The sequence below is a fragment of the Lacerta agilis genome, chromosome 9 (genome assembly GCF_009819535.1).
Source record: "Lacerta agilis isolate rLacAgi1 chromosome 9, rLacAgi1.pri, whole genome shotgun sequence".
Taxonomy (NCBI): domain Eukaryota; kingdom Metazoa; phylum Chordata; class Lepidosauria; order Squamata; family Lacertidae; genus Lacerta; species Lacerta agilis.
The window spans coordinates 46,114,701-46,134,854 of record NC_046320.1 but is presented as its reverse complement, the minus strand read 5'-3'; the positions used below and the strand labels follow the sequence as shown (position 1 = coordinate 46,134,854).

Below are 20,154 nucleotides of genomic sequence, written 5' to 3'. Positions count from 1 at the left end.
GAGGCTGGGGGGACGCGGCCGAGGCGGCCGTCGGCGAGGCGCAGGGGCGGCAGGCGCTCGCGGGAGGACACCCCGCGGGGAGCCGTCGTCGGCAGCGGCGGGCTCGGCGGGGATGGCTGCGGCGGGCATCACCACCCTCCCCGCGATGCCCGACGACGGCGGCGGAGGCAGTGGCGGCACCTTCGCGCCCGGACACTTTAAGGATCCCAAGCGGCTCTACTGCAAAAACGGCGGCTTCTTCCTGAGGATCAACCCCGACGGCAGAGTGGATGGAGTCCGGGAGAAGAGCGACCCTTACAGTAAGTACCGACCGACCGGCCCGCCGTCTTTGCTCTCAAACCGACGTGGCTTCGCTGGCCTCATCCTCAGTCCCAAACCAGAGTGAGGCGCCTCCATGTTTTAAAACTCCCCGAGGGTCAATTAATTTAAAGAACATTGGCTGTGATTTCGCGCAGGTGATTTCTCCTAATAGGGGTTATCTTTGGGTATTATGAAGGTTCAAAAAACAAACAAACAAAAACACCAGAATAACTATGACAAATATTTTTTAAAATGCACTGCTTCCCTCCAGTAAAGCAGGGATGGGGACTTATGGCAAGCTAGATTTTGGTCTCCCAGCTTCCCTAAGCCCCAGCCAGCATGGCCAATGGTCAGTGGTGTTGGAAGTCAAGTCTCAACAACACCTGGAGGGTCACAGATTCCTCACCTCTGGTTTAAAAGGAAGGCCATCCGTGGGCAAAAGGCAGAGGAGCAGATACAATGAATCTCTAGGTGAAGTCCCATTAAGTTCAATGCATCTGGCTCCCAGCTGTGTATTGGAATGCAGGGAGAACTGGCTGTGGGAACTGTAGCTGGTGAGTAGTGTTCCCCCAAAAAAGGTTTAAGCCAGTTGTCAGAATAATATCTACCATTGCTTGCAGCTTTCCACACACACACAACCGACATGCTATGGTTCCCACAGCCAAATACATGATCCCCATCCATAGGAGCTTCCCTGCTCTTACCTAGCACTAACATTGTTTAACATCATCCATCGCCCATTTTCCCCCAGTTTCTCCCTAATTGCTGGAAATAATTGCTACGTCCACTGCTTTCAGAAACTGTTACATCCAGCAGAGATGGACTTCCCTGTTGTCTTCACCTTCAGCTGTTGACACCACCTGAGATCCTTCCTACATAACCAGTCCTAGTTTTGAACCATTTTTGTTCTTCGTGTTGTGTAATTTCACCTCAACTTTTCACTTGCTTCTATATTTTTATATATTTTGTATCGTTTCCCTTTGCCTTTCATGCCATGCACAAAACCACACCGACTGCAGCGCAGCCCCTTACTGGTCTTCTGAGTGTAATAATGGGCACCAGTTTTAGGATTCCCAACAATCCCAGACATGCTCCTCAAAGCACAGAATCTCTTTCATCCCAAGGCTTGTATAACTTGCCGCTCCCGCCCTGGCTCCTAATACTTTATTCCATTCCATAAGCATTATTGCAAAGAGGCTTGTTGGGCATGGACACAATTGTTGCTTTGAGAATGAGAGGGTTTTGTGTTAAGCTTATTCGGAAATAAAGGAAACTGGTAAAAAGAGGTGACAAACTCATGAAACTGGGCGAAAGAAGGTTGTACCTAAAAAGAACAGAAAAGAAGAAAGCTAGTTTTTGGATTCTAATGTTTGTAGAATATTAAAATACTTCCTCCTTTGATTTGTTGGGTGAACTGTAAATTTTTTTTTTATTATAACATTGTTCCATGCAGATATAATGTTTTATTTATTAGGTGCACTTGAATTTCAGGGTTATGAATGGCAATTATGAATTGGCATTCATAATGATAATAAGATTAGTTGAGGAACATAGTATGTCCTGGAATGCACTGACTGCAAAATCTGCTTTTAACACAGAATCCTGTAATTTTAGAACTCCCAGTTGTATTGGAATACAGTAATTTTTAATGTTATGGGGATTCTGTCTGCCTCAGTGTTCTCATATTTGCAAATGACTTAATGGTACATTTAACACAGAGTTATTGTGGGATTAATGTAGGTAACACAAGAAGACTTGTGGCATGTAAAATACGGTGTCAGCTCTCTTGCTAGTCTGCTTACATTTTATTAGGAATTAGTGAAACTCCTTTTAATGGATTCTGTAGACTTTCTAAATGTGTCAGGTAATGTTGGTGAACTTGCTCCTGTGTTCTTTGCATCCATCTGTCTCAAAAGACAATGGCATGCACCTCTGGGGGTGACAAGGCCCCCCTCCCAATGTTGGTCTCACTGATGTGGTCCAAAAGAAAGCAGAACAATACTTTTGGCATCAGCTTGGCTGCAGGAGCTGCCAGCAGGAGGTGTACAGAGCGCCACCCAACCATCTTAGGGACTCCACTCCTGATTTGTGTAGGGTTTACTCCGTAGCCTCTTCTTCTCCCAAAGGCATCCTGCAAGGCAGCAGAGGTTTAGGTCAGAATCTCTTCTCTCTGCAGCTTGTGCAGAAGCCACCTTCTTGACCATTGGACCTGCTATTGGGCTTGTCTGCTTATTCCACCGGAGCCTGTCTTTGCATGCAGGGGAAGTCCCTAACTCATCAAGGGTTTGAGTCCCACTGGCTACCTTCATCTGGTTTAGCCAGCTAGTCAAAGCTGTTTCCTAGAGTGTGGCTGCCATTGCATGTTGACAGCTTCTAGGAGCCACAGGTGAGCTGAGTAGAGTGTGGGGACCAAAGGTGGACAAACTATCACAGAAGGAGCATGTCGTGTCCCCTACTAGAGGTACTACTGCTTTCCTAACACCCCATGCACTCTAGTGCAGCTCACAAACAATGGGTGTCCCATCCTACACCTCTTCCTTCTCACTGCCACCTGATTATTTGTCATCTTGGGTAAGGGGTTCAGGATTCTTAGTTGCCTTAAGGGGATCTATTTGAGTATAGGGAGACAGGTGTATTCCGAAGCCTCTCAGTTGGTAGAGCATGAGACAATTATTCTCAGGGTTGTGAGTTCAAGCCCTTTTTGCTGTTGTGCAAATAAGATTCCGGCACTGCACAGAGTTGGACTAGATGACCCTCATGGTCCCTTCCACCTTTATGATTCTATTCTAACTTCAGCCTGTCACCTGTCCTGACCTCCCAAGCACTTTAAATCAGAAGCAGAGTAATGTTGGTGGTGGGGGAAAATAAAGAGCCTTTGAGTGTGTCCAGAAACCAGTATAGCCCAGAAATTTTATTGAAGTTTATTTAGGACCATGGAAGAAACAGTGAGTAGACACAATCAAAAGGAAAGTCTAAATCTAAGGCAGAGTATTGATCTATCTAATTTTACATTAAGTAGATTAGTACAGCACCATGTACTCTGAAATTGATAGCCTGTGGAGGTGGTTCCAGGATTAGGAACAAAGGAATGTTGGCAAGGGCTCTTGACTCAGCTGGGCTCTGACTGACAGGGCCCTCTGAGCAGCCAATCACAGGAGTTGCTTGTAGCCAGGATTGCAGGCATAACTCCTTTGGGGAGCTAGAGGAGGAAGCGATCAGTGGGTCAATGGGGGAAGAGATGGGGATACTTTCAGAGTACTAGGCAGCAGTCTTTGCTTAGCTTGTGCATTGAGACTTGGTGGTAAGTATGTCGTCTGTCAGCTCCAAGGGAATGGAAGCTGGGTGAACAGTTAATCAGCATCACTGTGGCCACAAACAGCTAATGTGGATTTGGAGGTGTCAGGTGGGTGAATACTGTATTTCTTGTATTGCATGTGCAAATACTCCTGGGTGTTGCTCTTCTACTTCTAATACTAGTTTTGTTCATATAAGTATAGTTGTAGGGTGCTCCTGTGACAAAAGGTTAAGGTTGGAAAAGATCTATGTATCTTTGTGAGTCATATATGAATTTGCTAGCTTCAGTCTGGGATTCCGAGGAGATCTGGGTGTTAAGTCCTTCAGACATTACACTTGTTGCAGTTTAATTCCCATGAACAGAAATTGTGGTTCTGGAAAGTTTTTTTTTTCCTGCTATCACAAACAAGTCTGGGCAAAGATTAAGCCGAATCTATATTCAACCATACAAAGAAACATTAAAAGTATTAAAATACAGAGCAGTGCTAAAACATTCATGCTGATTACATGCCCTCATGTGTGTGAACTTCATTTCCTCACTACATTTCCCCCTACACTGGTTACATAAAATGGATTACAGAACAAAGCATAATACTCTACTGTACTTACTTACACTGCTCATGTTTATGATAAAGGATAATACTTGTATTTTTGAGCGTGTGAAATATATCATTTATTCACAGTCTTTTCACCCCATTGCAGGGCCTGTAAATATTTATTTGTAATCTTAGATGCATTTAAGCTGTATATCAGAAACAAGTGATCTCTGGGAGATAAGAACTCATTAGTGGATTAGTTCTTAGAAGAGATGTGCTTACAGTAACTTGCATCACTACAAGTTAGTATGTGCTGAAGATTAAAAGCACAGATCGTTGATTCCTTTGTAAGCAATAGTTTTTCTCAGAACGTTGATATATTACTTTGTCCTCAAAGCTGTTGTTTTTGACCAAAAAGTGGAAGCACAGGGTTCTGTGGTATTTGCACATACGATACAAGAAACACACACACAAATATTCCAGCCCATTTCTCTTCCCTCCCCTCCCTTCCATATTTACCCTTTTCAAGTTTTTTTCTGCTTTGTATGTGGTTATCACATAACATGTTCTGAAAGATTGAGGGATCTCTTGTATGGAGCATCACTGAAACTTGGTATAATGTACACAGAGTGGCATGAGGCTTAATAATATATTTTCCTATCACAAGTCTGCTTGAATTATCTACACTAAGGTAATGGTATTCTGTGTTAAATATATTTTTATTTGTTTCCTATCAGATTCCTGTGTGTTGGGCTATCAGTATCAGTTGCCCTGAGGCAATACTTGCATTGGACAAAGTTTATATTGTCTGTGTATGCTAAAGAACTGAGAATTCTCTGTGGTTATGAGAAAATATGACTCAGCTAGATTTCACCCCCAGCAAGGGATAGGAGGCAAGGTGTCCATGTGTGAAAAGAACAAAAAGTACAGCCTGAGGGAAACTAGTGTTGATTTCCAGTGACCTGTTTATTGAACATTCATTTTGATTTGTTTGCACAAAATTTATGGGGAGGTTAGACAGCAATGGCTATTTGTCAGGCATTCATTCTGATTTGTTTGCAGGAAGGTTAAACAATGTTGTGTGTCAAACAAATGTTACCCTATACATTGAAGTGATTTCACCTTTACTTTAAAAAAAATGCAAAACTTTTTTTGGGGGGAGGAAGCAAGTTTATTCCTCAGGAACTCAAAATCAGTTTTAATTACACAACCTGACTTTGCTGGTAGGTGACTTGCATCCCCCCTAGAAATAATGGCAACCTAGAAGTATTTTAAAGCAGGTGAGGTTTGCTGATGGGTCTCAAACCCTCAGTGAGTTCGGGACTTCCCCAGCATGTGAAGACAGCCAATTGAGTGGATAAGACCAATAGTGGGTCCAATGGTCAAGAAGGTGGTTTCTGCATGTGCATCATGGGTGGGTGGGATAGGGCTTATCAACCTGGAACGTTAGCCCATCTAGGAGAAGGGAAACTCTGATCCTAAACCTCCGCTGCCTTGCGGGATATCTTGGTGAGAAGAAAAGGCTAAGGCGCAAACCATACACAAATACGGAGTAGAGTCCCTAAGACTGTTGGATGTGCCTTGGGCGCTTCTTTCTGGCAGCCCCTGCAGCCAAGCTGGTGTCAAACATATTGCTCTGCTTTCCTTTGGACCACATCAGCAAGTCTGAGAATGAGGTCTTGTCATCTGGGCAGCCCAGTACCTCCATACACACTGGCCAGGCTCGTGCCCCAGGGAGGTTGCTTTGGTGCTGCTGACACAGCGGTTTGACCACCCCCGGAGGTGCACTCCATTGTCTCTCAAGACAGACAGATACCAACAGCATGTCTGTCACTTAAATGAAATGGTTTGTATTAATATCCAATTAAAATATATTTGAGAGTGCTTTTTAAAAAACCCAAACAAAACTAATAATGCTGCACGGTCAATGAACCTTGATTTGAGGCTGACAGTAAACATTGTGGTTTTTCATATATGACAGATTACTTGCGCTCAGCAACAATAGTTCATATTTGGAATGCAACTGTCCTGCATGGGCCTTTTTTCTGGACTTGGACTTGTGTGCCTATTTTTTTTTAAATTTATGCCATTTATTTACCACTTTTCATTTAAAATTGCAACACATAGTTCAGAAATAAAAATTACAATGCAAAAAATTAATAGAAGATAATGCATTAATATCATAGAAGCTTCACGTGCACAAACATGGCTTGATTCCTGTGTTCAGCAACTGGAACCATTTACATGGTGCTTGTTTATGGATTAGGGCTCTGTGCAGTGTTGAACATATGCTTGGTGCTGTCCGGTTTGACAGTGCTGATTACCTGCTCAGGAAAGGATGTCTTTTTTCTTAAGGAAAAGTTAGGTAGGTAACCAAAAGTTAGGTAACCTGTAATTCTGCTTCATACTCACATTTCTCTCAGAGGCTTTTTTCTGGTGAAAAGCCTGCTACTCTAACCAGGTTGGTTTGTTGACTTCATTATCAAGCTATTTGGTTGCGCCTAAACTGGGGTCATTATTTCTTTTGGTCCCACTTTCTTCCTATTCTATCCCTTCCTTAGAATCCATTTTTTTTCTGCTAAGGGCCCGTGGCTAAAGGTTAACAATCACTCACATTTTCTACACTGTTATAGTACTCTTCCTCAGTATTCTGTACTCTGCTTTCTCAAGTGAATGTTGTATGGCTATCTAGGTCAGGGCTAGCCAATGTGGTGCCCTCCAGATGTTGCTGGACTACAGCTCCCATCATCCCTAGCCACTGCCTGTGTCATCTGGGGATGATGGGAGCTGTAGTCTAACAATATCTCAGGGGTACCATGCTGGCCACTTTTAGGCTTCCATAATGTCTCTTCCATCTTTGACTTTCTAATGCTTAACATTTGCAGCCAGAAACCTTACCAGGTGATGAATAAAAAACTCATTTTCTCTCTCATCCTGCACCCTCAACTTCCTGTTTTCTCTCACACTATAAACTATCCTTTTTTCTCACCGTTTTCAGTGCTGAAGCATGTTCTGTTGGAATAATTTCCTTTCCTTTTGCTAATTTTCGCTCTGTCTTCTTTCCTCTCTCATTTTAAATTGCATTTTTCATGGTCCATCTTGCCTTCTTTCATTTTATTCCCACCCCGTTCTTGTAAAAAGTAGAAGAAGCTAGAAGTTACTCTTTCTCTCCAGCTACCATCTCCTTTCTACCTCTGTTTTTTTTTCGCCAGTTCTTCTATTAACCCTTTTTACAATTCTTGTCATTTTCCCCCCCAGTCCTTGTAAGATTCCCAGGAAAATGTCATCCTTAGCTGCTTGCTTGATGTTACATAGCAGATGCCTCTTTCTCTCCCTTTTTAAAGGAAAGCAATTGTGGGAGGCTGCCAGTTTGACTGGAAGAATGAATAGTGAGGCATAAAGACTGCTTAACCTGTTCTCTTCTGATCATTTTTTCCACTAAGGCTCCCCGCTCTCCTGCTGTCCCTTGCAAGCAAAAAGGTGATTATGTACCAAACAAAAGTGTAGTTATTCATGGGATCCTAGATTTGGTTCCTGGTTGAAGTTTAGTGCTGCTGCAAGGACAAAAAAATATGAACAAATCAAGGCATCCTGCTCTTCATCTGCTAATGGAATCTGAAAAAGCCTACTTTGTTTTTGTGGACTTTGGAATAACCAAATGAAATCAGAACTCACTTTTGGTTAGTAAGCAACATGCAATCACAGAATGAAAAACAACAACACTTTTTTTAAAGGAATAGCAGTTCTGTTTGGCTCAATGCAATATCATGACTACTTGATGACAAAAATAATGGATCACCTTGCTTATCTCACTTATGGATTTGTGGGTGTCATCTTCAGCTATGGTGCTGTGCTGTGTTCATTAATAATAATACTGTTGTATCCTATGTAAAATATGGCATCAGTTCCAAGTTTCGCAACTTACTATTTATTACATATGTATTTAGATATGTATGCCCCAATTTTTTTGCTTCGAAAGAGAAAGTGGCTTGCATCCTTACAATGAAGTGCAGTGGTCAAGTCATCTCTGTCTCTGATCGTAGAGAAGGATAACCTCCAAATTATGTGGCTTCTGGGACATCCTCCTGGGGACCATTGAATCACTTCCTAAGTTCCGTTACACCAGATTCAGTGTCTTAGTTAGTAAATCATTTTTAAAGTGTCCTCCTTTTTTTTTTTTTTTTTGCTTTTAGGCAACCTAAGCTTTCATCAGTCAGAGATACCTACCTCAGTTTTATTTAACCTGCATTCTATTTTCTGTATCAGTTTTGTGTAAATGTTCTAGTCACACCTCACTTGCTTTACTGTTTTACCAGAGCCTTAGGCCTAACTAAACAATATTGGGCTGCAACCAGCATTTGCTGTCTGCTAATGCAAGGTCTCTTGTGCCAGGAGATGAATGAGTTTTAGTGTTGTACAATAGAGGAATCTTAACACAGTAGTTGCATTAGCAGAAACTCCTTGCACAGTCTATTGCACAACAAATTTAGCAGCAACCTGCTTCTGCGCTCTCTTTTGAAATAAAATTCAACTGGTGCAAAGCCAGTGGAACAAGTATGCCGCTGAGTGACTTTAATTTAGCACTATGCTGGATATAACCCGATGTAATCAAGCCCACAAATTAGAATTGGGGCACTACTGAATCCTTAAGAAGATGAGTGAGGCAGTGGGAGTGATTTAGAGCACATTAGGTGTCTGGGGGAAAGGGGTACTGTCTTCCCCCACCTCCACCCCCAAATCGCCTCTCCCTGTTTTCACTCATTGGACTGCTGCGGTTACCTGCATCCCTCCTTTACTGGAAATTAACCAGCCTGGTGTGGGTGTGAGCGTTTGATCTTGATCATAAAAATGGTGCAGTGAGAAAGGGTTATAAGCCCCTCTCCTTTGCTTCTATGAGCAAATTTGCAGTCCCTTGCATCTGCAGTACAGGGTTGTTGTTTTTAAAGAACGTTAAGAGATTCGTTATTTATCTCATGGGTAACATGTAGATTGGCTTTTTAGTCTCTCAGATTATACAACAGAATCATAGTCTTAACATTTCCCTTGAAACGTGTTAGGAGGCTGTGGCTGGTTGAGAATGTGATAGCCTCCCGGCAGGAGTTGGTTGCTGAAAGCATACTGACGCTCCAACTTTTCTGGTGATTTCTTGCTGCTTTGGAGGCATATTTCGGTGTTGTATTGATTTTTTAAAAAAGGTAAAAGACCCCTGACAGTTAAGTCCAATTGCAAACGACTCTGGGGTTGTGGCGCTCATCTCGCTTTACCGGCCGAGGGAGCCGACGTTTGTCCACAGACAGTTTTTCCGGGTCCTGTGGCCAGCATGACTAAGCCGCTTCTGGCGAAACCAGAGCAGCACACGGAAACGCCATTTACCTTCATGCTTTCGAACTGCTAGGTTGGCAGGAGCTGGGACCAAGCAACAGGAGCTCACCCCGTCATGGGGATTCAAACCACCAACCTTCCAATTGGCAAGCCCAAGGCTCGGTGGTTTAGACCACAGCACCACCTGCGTCCCTGTATTGATTTAGGAACCTGTAAATGGCTTTGTAGACTCTCCCTGCCCCGCTCACTGCAGTCTCTTACCTTTTAGCCCATGGCAAGCTGTTGATAGTGCCTTATTTGTGTTACGTTTGAACAGGGAAATAGATGCTGACAGGCTAAATGACTTACGCTGCTTATAGGTTAGGGTTCTTCCTAAGTTTTCTGAGATCAGAAAGCTATATTCTGTTCATGAACTGAAATCTATATCACTTATTTATTTCAGGTTCCTGTGTGTCCATTTTTTAGGCCTCGTGGCAGGTTACAACTTTGCAACTGTAAATTTGTAAACTGTATTTTTAAAAACATGAGAGGAGCCTGCTGGAGGCCAGTGGCACATCTAGTCAAGCATCCTCTTCTCACGGCGACCATCTTTTTTATTCATGTGTGCATAACATGTAAGGCTGAATCACATATTTATATGTCATAGTTAAATCTTCTCCTATAATTTCCCTGTTCTTCTGATTGTTCCGAGAGCTTGTAAAATACATTCTCTATCGAAGGAATGGAACAGCAAAGAAATCTCTGCAGGTATAGATGGCCTTTGTGCTGCTTTCCCCCATCATTTTTGAAAGATGATTTTGACTTGTTCTGGGAACAGTTCAGGTAGTGAACCCAATTGCTACACCTTAGATTCACCATTACCCTTCTGGTAAGCATCATGTTAGCAGGATGTTTATATTTTAAATATATATATTTTAAATTCTGCTAAAATGCACTCTTTTGTGATTTAAACATGATTAAAGTAGTCATATAATAGTAGTTCTTGAACAAAAAAAAGCTTTAGCACAAATTAAGCAATTGATTTTTTTGTTGAAATGATGGGATTTGACACCCTGTCTCTTACTTATCCACAGGGCCATCTTTACCCAGGGGTGCAAGGGGTGCGGGGCACCTGGGCACCAAATTCGGGGTGTGTGTGCCAGGCGCCCGCCACTGAAGCTGCATAAGCTCTTAATTATCTACCTGTTATGAAATAATAAATAATTTTGATCAAGCTGACATTCAAAGCCAGCAGCTGCTGCCGCCTCCAACCTAGTCACTTTCTCCTCCCCGGAGTTCTGCCTTGCATGGAGAGGCGTTGCTCTCTTGCCCACCGTCAGCACGGCTGCTGCATCCCTCTTCTTCTCCTTCCTCCTCCTGGGGAGCTTTTTAAAGCACCTGGATGTGAAGCTGCGCACCTTTGTGGAGCTCGGACGCCCGGTTCTTGAGGGGCGATGGCAGCGAGACTCAGAAGAGCAGGACGCCACTGCCATGGCCTCGCCTGCAACCGCGGAGAAGTATATCTTGGGTGTAGACGTGGGCAGCACTAAATTTGGGGGCGCATATGCTAAAGGCGGCCCTGCTTATCCATGTGGCTGTATTACAGCCACCAGTATGAACAGAACATAGCAGGATGCATATGTAAAAAAATGCTGTCGCTGCTGAAGTGTAGAAAATCAGCTGCTGTCACTTATAGTGGGAGAGCAACGACTGGGTTGCATTAAAAGCTCCATCTGGAAGTCCTACATAGTCTATGGTTGGCGAGTCCTTTTGCCTAGTTGTGTATGTTTATATTGTGTGAAGTGTCTTTTCCAGTATAATCTATTTGGAGGTGAGTCTCATTGAGTTCGGTTCCAGCTTTCACGTCTTTTAGCATCCTTCCCTGAGTATATTAGTTCTTGGAGGTATGTTTAGCTGCTTTCTAGTACCAGGCAAAGAAGACTCCCAATTAATTGTTCCTGTGCTCTTTAGTTGAATGTGCAGGAGCAAGATTTAACTTATATGCATTTGGCCCAGTTACTTAACCGCAGTGTATGTCACGCAGGGGCCTCATGAAAGGATTTTCCTTAGAGGGCCTCTGCAAATATGTTGGAGATGGGCCTCGAACTCTTGGCTTGGAACTGCCTTTTCCGTAGCAGAGATGGTAGTAATGGTAGTCATTGATCCAGGGACGTGCAGCCTGGGTTTTTTCAGTGAGTACACAAACTCCCTTCTTGTAAACTGAAGTGTTTTGCTGATTATTTTGTCAGTTGATGTAAATTAGTTGCACGCTAGAGAGATGGTAAAAGTTCAGATGGTGTGTATGATTTTTCTTTACCTTTTTGCTCTCCTTGTAAGATTCAAATGCTTTTTACTTGCTTTCTCACATTATCTGGATTTTGGTTTGTTGTGTATAATAATCTCTTATTTGATAATTTTATTTGATAATCAAATATTTGGGAGACAGGATGATCACAGAAGTTACTAAAAAAAAAGACGAGGGATTGGGAGGCAGGGAGGCAGCTAGGCTTGACAATATTAAGTGCTGATAATGGGATTAAAACTGGGCTAAGTTTTTGTAACAGTTTATATAAAAATATTTTAACTGTGTGGGGTTTGGGTGGGAGAATGAAGAACTAGCTATACAGGGATTGTGTTTATATTTGACTCCAGTTTATATTGCTGTGATTCTGATGTTCTGATACAGCCTCTGTGGCAGTTTCCCATTTGTGAAGTGCAGCAGTGTGAATCTTGCTGTGTAATCTTAGGCATGTCTACTCGGAAGTAAGTCTCATTGAATTCATTGCAGCCTTAGGTGCCTGTCCTCCTTATGTGCCACAATATGCATTGCGTTTTGAAGGACAGAACTAGCGAAACTGAATGAAAAGGGAAGGATTCCTAGGTAGGCATATATGAGTGCCATTAAAAACAATGTAGAAGTTGTTCATGTTTTTGACAATTCATTAATTCCTTGCCTCTGGAAGTAGGAGTTGTATGGAAACTCATTCTCAGTATAAATGTCACAGGCATTTTGGTTCTCAGCCCAGAGACAGTGTTTTCAGTGCCACCACCTTAAACATTATTCATAAACCAGGTGCTTTGGAAACAAAATATGTACTGATTGCTTTTACCAGATTTACAAAGCAATCCTATGCATGTTTGTTTTCATGTGCCATTGTGTTTGATAAGGCTTACTTCCAGGAAAAAGTATGCACCCAATCCCATATGTTATACTCATTTACCTGGGAATAAGCTCCATTAAACTCAGTGAGACTTACTTCTGAGTAGATAGGTGTAGAATTGTGCTATAAGGCCAAAGTCCTCCACACACTTACTAAAGAGTAAGCCTCTTTCTACACAATAGAATTCATTTATAACTGAATATTCATAGGATTGTGCTGTTAGAACCATTACAGAAATAACCGGTATACAATTCAGAGTGTGCTTTTATACATAGAAAAGTTATTAAAAGTTCTACAAAACCACCGTTAAAATGACTGGCTTCTCCACAAAATCTCTTAACAACTAGGCCTGTTGGCAAAATATATATATCTATATCTTTAAGAGTCACGTAAAATGTGAAAAGCAAAGATTACTTCTGAATCTCTGATGAAAGTATGTTCCACACAGCATGAAACGAAGCACCCAACTTCTGGTTGAGGCCAGTTAGGCCTCTGAAACACGGGGGACAACTAACTCATTTCCTCTATAACACGGGGGACAACTTGTTGCAGCTAAGTTGTAAATACTTTTAGAAGAAATAGCTACACTGAAGCATAAATGCATTTGTTACATGCATTATGTCATTTGTACTAGCCAGAAGAAGTGTTTCCCGCTATTATGTAATGCATAAAAATTAAAGCTGGCATTGAGCAGAATATAACCACAACTGAACAGCTCCCATTCTTCATTCAGAAGCTTGTTCTATATTAAGCAGCACTGGTCCTTTGCAGGATATGCCAGCTAATCCCAAATTATCTGTTAGCATTCCCCTGAAATGAGGCCTTTCACAGAAATTCTGTTGTATAGTGCAAGTACAAAGTCAGTTGTACCTGCATCCTTGTACATCTATTTTGTATATAGAAAAACATGGACAATAGAATGGTTTTATAACTTGGAAAGCTGATACAAAATCAAATAACTTCAGGTTTCCTTTAAGAGAGACAGCATTCATCTTTCAAGAAAAGATGCACTGAAGTAAATGCATAGTATAGTCACACTCCTTCTGAGTGATCCCTTCATAGTTTGAATGTAAAACATGCATCCAAGCACCTATTGCTGTTCAGTCACTAGGTGACCAGTAGTAGCCCAGTATGCCCATCTTTAAGGGCATTGGGGCACTTACTGTGGGAGGCCTTTTCTGCAGTTCACCCAGAAGAAGCTGCTGACTTGGACATTGGTCCATATAGTGCAGTCTTGTCTACACCAACTGGGATTGAACCTGGGACCATCTGCGTGCAAAGCAAGTGCTCTACCGCTACAGCCCATCCACCTCAACTATCCAGTTATCTATTTCCACAGAGTATTTATGATGTCCCTCTTTTTCCCTTTCACTTCTTATGTCCCTGCCACATCTGCTTCAAAGTCGTTCTAATCTTTGGCTCATTAATATAACATGTTCTGCTTTGTTCTAATATATGCTAGAGCCCTAGCTCAACACTTAGCTCCGATGGTGACTTAGTTTAACCTTCATTAGTTAGACAAATCATTTGCCATCTTACAGACTAGCAAGCAAGCTGTGGCTTGTTTCTCCAAAGCTTGGCTTGTTTTCAGCTGCTTTTGACTTCTGCCCTTGTCTCGTGGAATGGGCTGGTCAAACAAAGAAGGTTTAAGCAAGATTGTTGGGTTCAAACAGAACACCAAGTTCTAGTTACACTTAGTATCAGCCATGGCTTGTAAACCAACAAGAAATTCATGGCATTATTGTTTGGTGGTAGGAAACCAACTATGGTTAGTAAGCTAGGCTGGGTTTGCACGTTCAAACTAATAATAGTTTGTGATCTTTGCATGAAAGGTGGTATATAAATGTAATAAAGAATAATAAGTTAAGTTGAACAAAGCATGCCTTAGTTTTATGTGTGAACAGTCCTCTTGTTATTCTCTCACCTGATGATTAGTAGCTTTCGTTGAGAGTCTATTTATTCTCATTATACAGAATGAAATAACATCTTGCTCTACAAAAGTAAGACTCTGGGAAGTGGGTATAAAAGAATGGTTTTATTCTCTGATGGGCATTTTTTGATTGGCCAGGTCCAACTTAAAAGCACTCCACTTTAAACCACGTTGAAAGCCATCTCATACTTTTGAGCGTTCAATATATCCATTTGGATAATACATCTGGTCGGTATATGAGCAGGAGGGATTCCTGCCATAAGACTCTTGAGAATTTTAAAGAAGGCAGAAAGGAAGAAAATATAGGCCAAATATAATATTTCCCCCAGTTAAGTGTAAAAATATTGCTTCTGACTCTTCGGAATAAAGTTGGTCATCACACTTCTGTAGAATGTTGTTTGCAGAATACAGGGCATCGTTTTAACTTCTTAGCAAAGGTAGAAGTTAGAGTTTCACCTTTTTCTCTCCACTGTTTAAATAGCTTGCTTTTTCAATTGGTCATGTATTTATTTTTCCTCTGAAAAATTTGGCAACTACATGGTACTGTTTATGCTGGCAGTAAACAAATAGCTATAATTCTTTCACATTGTCAATTTTTTTTTTTAGTTAAACAGTTAATACAAACTTGAGTTTCAAAATATTATCCTATGTATTGAATGGGTTTCGGTTTCCAAACTCAACACCTGCTTTTTGGTTCTATGACTTAATACCATCTCTGAAAATAACTTCATCTGAGGATGCAGTGGATTTTTAATTTGCAAGTCTTATCTTTCATAATATTGAGCTTTGGTTGTCACTCAATAGTGCTGTTGTTTAGCTGAAGAGGTTGCAACACACTTTACCAAAGTCATTTCCCATTAGCCAAGTTACAGTGTTATTTAATCCACATAAAGTTTATCATATATGACCAGCCCATTTAAGTTAAAGGTAAAGGGACCCCTGACCGTTAGGTCCAGTCACGGACGACTCTGGGGTTGCGGCGCTCATCTCACTTTATTGGCCGAGGGAGCTGGCCCTACAGCTTCCGGGTCATGTGGCCAGCATGACTAAGCCACTTCTGGCGAACCAGAGCAGCGCACGGAAATGCCATTTACCTTCCCACTGGAGCGGTACCTATTTATCTACTTGCACTTTGATGTACTTTCGAGCTGCTAGGTTGGCAGGAGCAGGGACCGAGCAACGGGAGCTCACCCCGTCGTGGGGATTTGAACCGCCAACCTTCTGATCGGCAAGCCCTAGGCTCTGTGGTTTAACCCACAGCACCACCCACGTCCCTTCCATTTAAGTATGTATCATCTTAATTGTCCATGAAGGTACTGACACTGTGTCTTCACATCTCTGTTGGCAAGTGGTTTTTTTTAAGAGCATTGTGAATCTCTTGAGGGGTGGATGAGCACCATTCCCTCCCTACCCTCACAGCCCAAGTATGTACAGCAGCAGAATGTTTTGGGGTAAGAACAGGGGAGGGCAATGTGTTCTGCTTCCTCCTGAAACCCCCCTAGGTCCAGGCAGATGCTAGGACTGATACACGTACACCCCTCCCCTTTAAATAGATATAAGGAAGTGTCAGGACTAGAAGAAAAATTCCCATTCCCTCCTACAACACAATTGGGCACAGGTTTTCAGATTAGTATTAAAGATGGATCTATGCCTTCATTACATCCTTACTTTATATAAGGTATAAAGTGCAATTAATTCCCAAACCAGTATCCATGGGGCAAGCAATACATTATACACAGATGGGTATAACGAAAAACTGATGGTTTTGTTTGCTGGGGGCGGGGAGACAGCCTGGGGAGGCTGCAGTGCTGAAAAGAAAATAGTGCTTATCCGTTGACTATTGTCCAAATCAAAATCACATTCCCACTGCAGTGGGAAAAGATGCAGGTACATTTACCTAACTGTAGTTTTTTCCTTGGTAAAAGTGCACTGCATCTTCAGTTTTTTCAGTAGCAAAGATTGCATTTCAAATTTCTGGAGCACATTCAGTTTAAGTAGCATCAACAAATATTTTATGTCAAGTAAATTTTGGTACAGTTCTTAAGATCAAATCCATTATAATGGTCTGGAAGCAGTTTATATGAATCACTTTTAAGAGCCTGTTTATGACTAAACAGGCTTTGGTAGTACATGGAAAAAATTGGAAAATGGGCTATATATTTCAGAGTAGTGTTTCTGTTTTATTTTAAGTGATACACAATTGTAAGATGGTTTCTTTCCTTGCTTCCGTTAAGTGTCTTTAGCAATTTAAACATTGGTGAAATGAAGTAGATTAGTTCTGAGTTTTGTTTTCCAGGATAAATGATTAGGATCTTCTCCATCAAGTATTGGCAGGTTTGGAAAAGCATACAGGGGGAAAAATGCATTAACTAATTTGGGAGGAAAATGCAGAGAGACAGGAATCATTTATCTAATGCTTTTTGTTTGCCGTATGATTATATTTATTTCATAAGATTCTCAAACAACTTGACTGCAGAAAACCTCAGTAGTTTACAAAAAGATAAAGCAATAAAATGATCAAAGGATTAACAATAATAATTTAAGACATTTGAAAACTTGAAATAACAGCAGTAGACTGAAAGCAGATCAGAACTCACATCAACTTTGATAAACATTTGAATAGGCTTGTCTAAACAAAAATGTTTTTAGCAGGCGTTGAAAAATGTACATTCCTGGTATCAATAGGCAAGGAGTGCCACACTAAAATATCAAACTCTGAAGTCACCTACAGGCAATTCCCTACTCCTGCTTGTTTGAGGTTCACATGGCCGCGCACAAGCGTGCTGTGTTTGGCGCCGAAAGGGGATAGGGTGGGGGCAGGGCAAGAATGGGGTGGGGCGGAACAGGGGGGGTCTCCACTTGCGTGCATCCTGGTGATGTGTGCAGCAGCCGGGAACAGAACCCCCACATAAGTGCCAATTCTCCTGTACTTATTTGTAGACAGATTGCATCCTAGTGCCATTTTGAACTGTTTTGGAGGTAAATGCCCTGCATATTTATGTTTGGTCAAGACTTGGTACAAATTAGTATGAATTGTGTTACAGTTTACCTAGTTTGCAGTTTTGAATTTCCAAATGTGGAGGAAGAAAATATAAATTCTATAGTGCAATAGGTTGGGTCACATGGTTAGGGTTATTCAAAACCATTGCAGCTACCCTTCACAGCTCACACTTTCTGGGAATTTCTCGAACATTGACATTGTCTTTCTTCCTATCCAGTCAAATTGCTGCTTCAGGCAGAAGAGAGAGGAGTCGTGTCGATCAAAGGTGTGTGTGCAAACCGTTTCCTTTCTATGAATGAAGATGGTCGGTTGTTAGCACTGGTAAGCAAATGCTATTGTTTCTTTCTCCCTCTCATGTTGAGTGGAGCTAGATGTCATGGAACGCCTTTAATGCTTTTTAAAGATTCTCAGAATTTGGTGCGGTTACAGGAGAACACAGCTCCACCTGTAGGCATTAATTAATACCTTTCTTGGACTTCCACTGTGGTACAGTGGAACCTCGGCTTTTGAACATAATCCGTTCCTGAAGACCGTTTGGCTTCTGAAACGCTCAAAAACTGAGGTACAATGGGCTGGCTATGTTTGGGCTATCTTTGATGGCCGGGGTTAAGCAATATTTTATTTAAGTATGTTTTAGCATTTACCTTACCATTAGTGTAGGTTAGTAATGGAAGTCAGTAAATAAAAATATGGTAGTAAATACACTGGCGGAATCCAGAGATAATTGTGCTTAAGTGTAATCGAAATCAGTAATGTGCGTTTTCCAGACATTTTGTGTTAGAAATTTTTCAGTTTGCATCAAAAAATGTCTGATGCCCTCGAGGATAATCTGATTTAGCATGCTTATTTTCCTTGTTTTGAGTAAACAAAGTTAAAAACTTTGAAACTACAAAGCTTTCCTAATACCGTAATGTATTTGCATCCCTTCATTATTAATGAATCTATTGACACTTTTTGTGGAAAAAATAGAGCCCAGGAAATTTTTTCCACCCCACATCGCTGATTAAAATGGGCAAGTTGTAGTTTGTGCCCAATTAATTTCAGTGGGACTGACAGCACAACAGTATGCATGTCCACTCAGAAGTATTTCCCATTATCTTTGCATGTAATACTAATCCAGGATATGCACTAAGGGGTGTGCATTTGCGGACAGCCCTATTCATAAAGCAAACCAGGATTCAACACTTACCATAGTTTCCTGTTACATGCAAACCAGAAAGTATTGTTAATAGCTTCAAAACAAGCCAGGATATTAAGCCAGTTTATACCATGGCTTCGTATCCTGGTCTGTTTTGAAGCTTTTAGCGTTCAGGTTTGCATATTATGGAGTGCTGAATCCTGGCTTGTTTAGTTGCTTGTGTGAAGAGACTAGCGGAGGGCTTCCTGTAGGGGCACACAGTGCGTATCTGTGAACCACCCTAAGATCTACGGATGAAGGGCAGTAAACAAAATTTAATAAAATAAATACTCTGTTTTATTCAACTGGATTTTTGGCTTAGCACTCCATGTAAATGCAGCCACTGATTTCAGTGGAATTTACACTTAAGGAAGTGTGTTTAAGTTTGCAGACTCACTTACCTTATCTCTATTAAGGGTGGACGCTTAATGTGTAAAAAAACTAAATATTTTCCATTCCTTATTACATAAGACAGTGTCGACCTTTGATCAGGAAAGTAGACAGCTAGTTTACAAAAAGCTGTTGTGTTAAATCTTTTTGTAAACTAGCTCTCCAATTTGGAAGTAGTATTTGGAAGTTTTCATTTATCTGGGTGTGGGAGTGTGTTATCTATGGGAGCTTCAGAGATAAAATAGTGTTCTGATTGTATATGTATATTATCCTTTTGCTAAATGGGTTGTGAACACTGATCAAGTCTTAAATACTTCTGATTAGACTATTTCATGACAGTGGCAGACTATGAATAATGTTTTCTTCCTTCATTTTCAGAAATACATAACAGATGAATGCTTCTTTTTTGAACGCTTGGAATCTAATAACTACAATACATATCGATCTCGTAAACATAGTGATTGGTATGTTGCACTGAAACGAACTGGGCAGTACAAACTTGGACCAAAAACTGGACGAGGACAGAAAGCTATCCTTTTCCTTCCGATGTCTGCCAAGAGTTGATTTTAGTGGCAGAGTCTATAAAATATACTACAACAGTGGTAAACGTCCGCTTTGCCACAAGACAGAAAAATGTGACCAAATATTTGCCAGGATCAGCTGCACTTGCAGATTGATTGTAGAACTGTGTATGTTTTAAGCCTTCTAACTGTTTTAATTCCTGGAACCATATATATATGTATGTGAATGTGTCAGGCTGGAACACCAATGCACCAACTGAATATTATGCTTGTTTCCAACTTGATGGTTTGGGGGTAGAGTTAAAAACATATACCGTATTTTCCGGCGTATAAGACGACTGGCCATATAAGACGACCCCCAACTTTTCCAATTAAAATATAGAGTTTGAGATCTACTCGACCGCAGATTCTCCACCCGGCGTATAAGATGACCCCCGACTTTTGAGAAGATTTTCCTGGATTAAAAAGTAGTCTTATAAGCCAGAATATACAGTATTATTTGGGCCATTCAGATGAAAGGGGATTAAAAATGTGCATAGCTAG

General features: G+C 41.3%; 1 protein-coding gene across 1 annotated transcript; it reads left to right on the top strand.

Moving 5' to 3' along the window:
* The first annotated feature begins 84 nt into the window (after positions 1-84).
* Positions 85-19,922, top strand: FGF2 (fibroblast growth factor 2). The gene is made up of 3 exons (XM_033159731.1): positions 85-299; positions 17,741-17,844; positions 19,469-19,922. The coding sequence occupies exons 1-3, from the start codon at positions 113-115 to the stop codon at positions 19,652-19,654; spliced, it is 477 nt and encodes a 158-aa protein (XP_033015622.1). The 5' UTR covers positions 85-112; the 3' UTR covers positions 19,655-19,922.
* Positions 19,923-20,154: the final 232 nt, after the last annotated feature.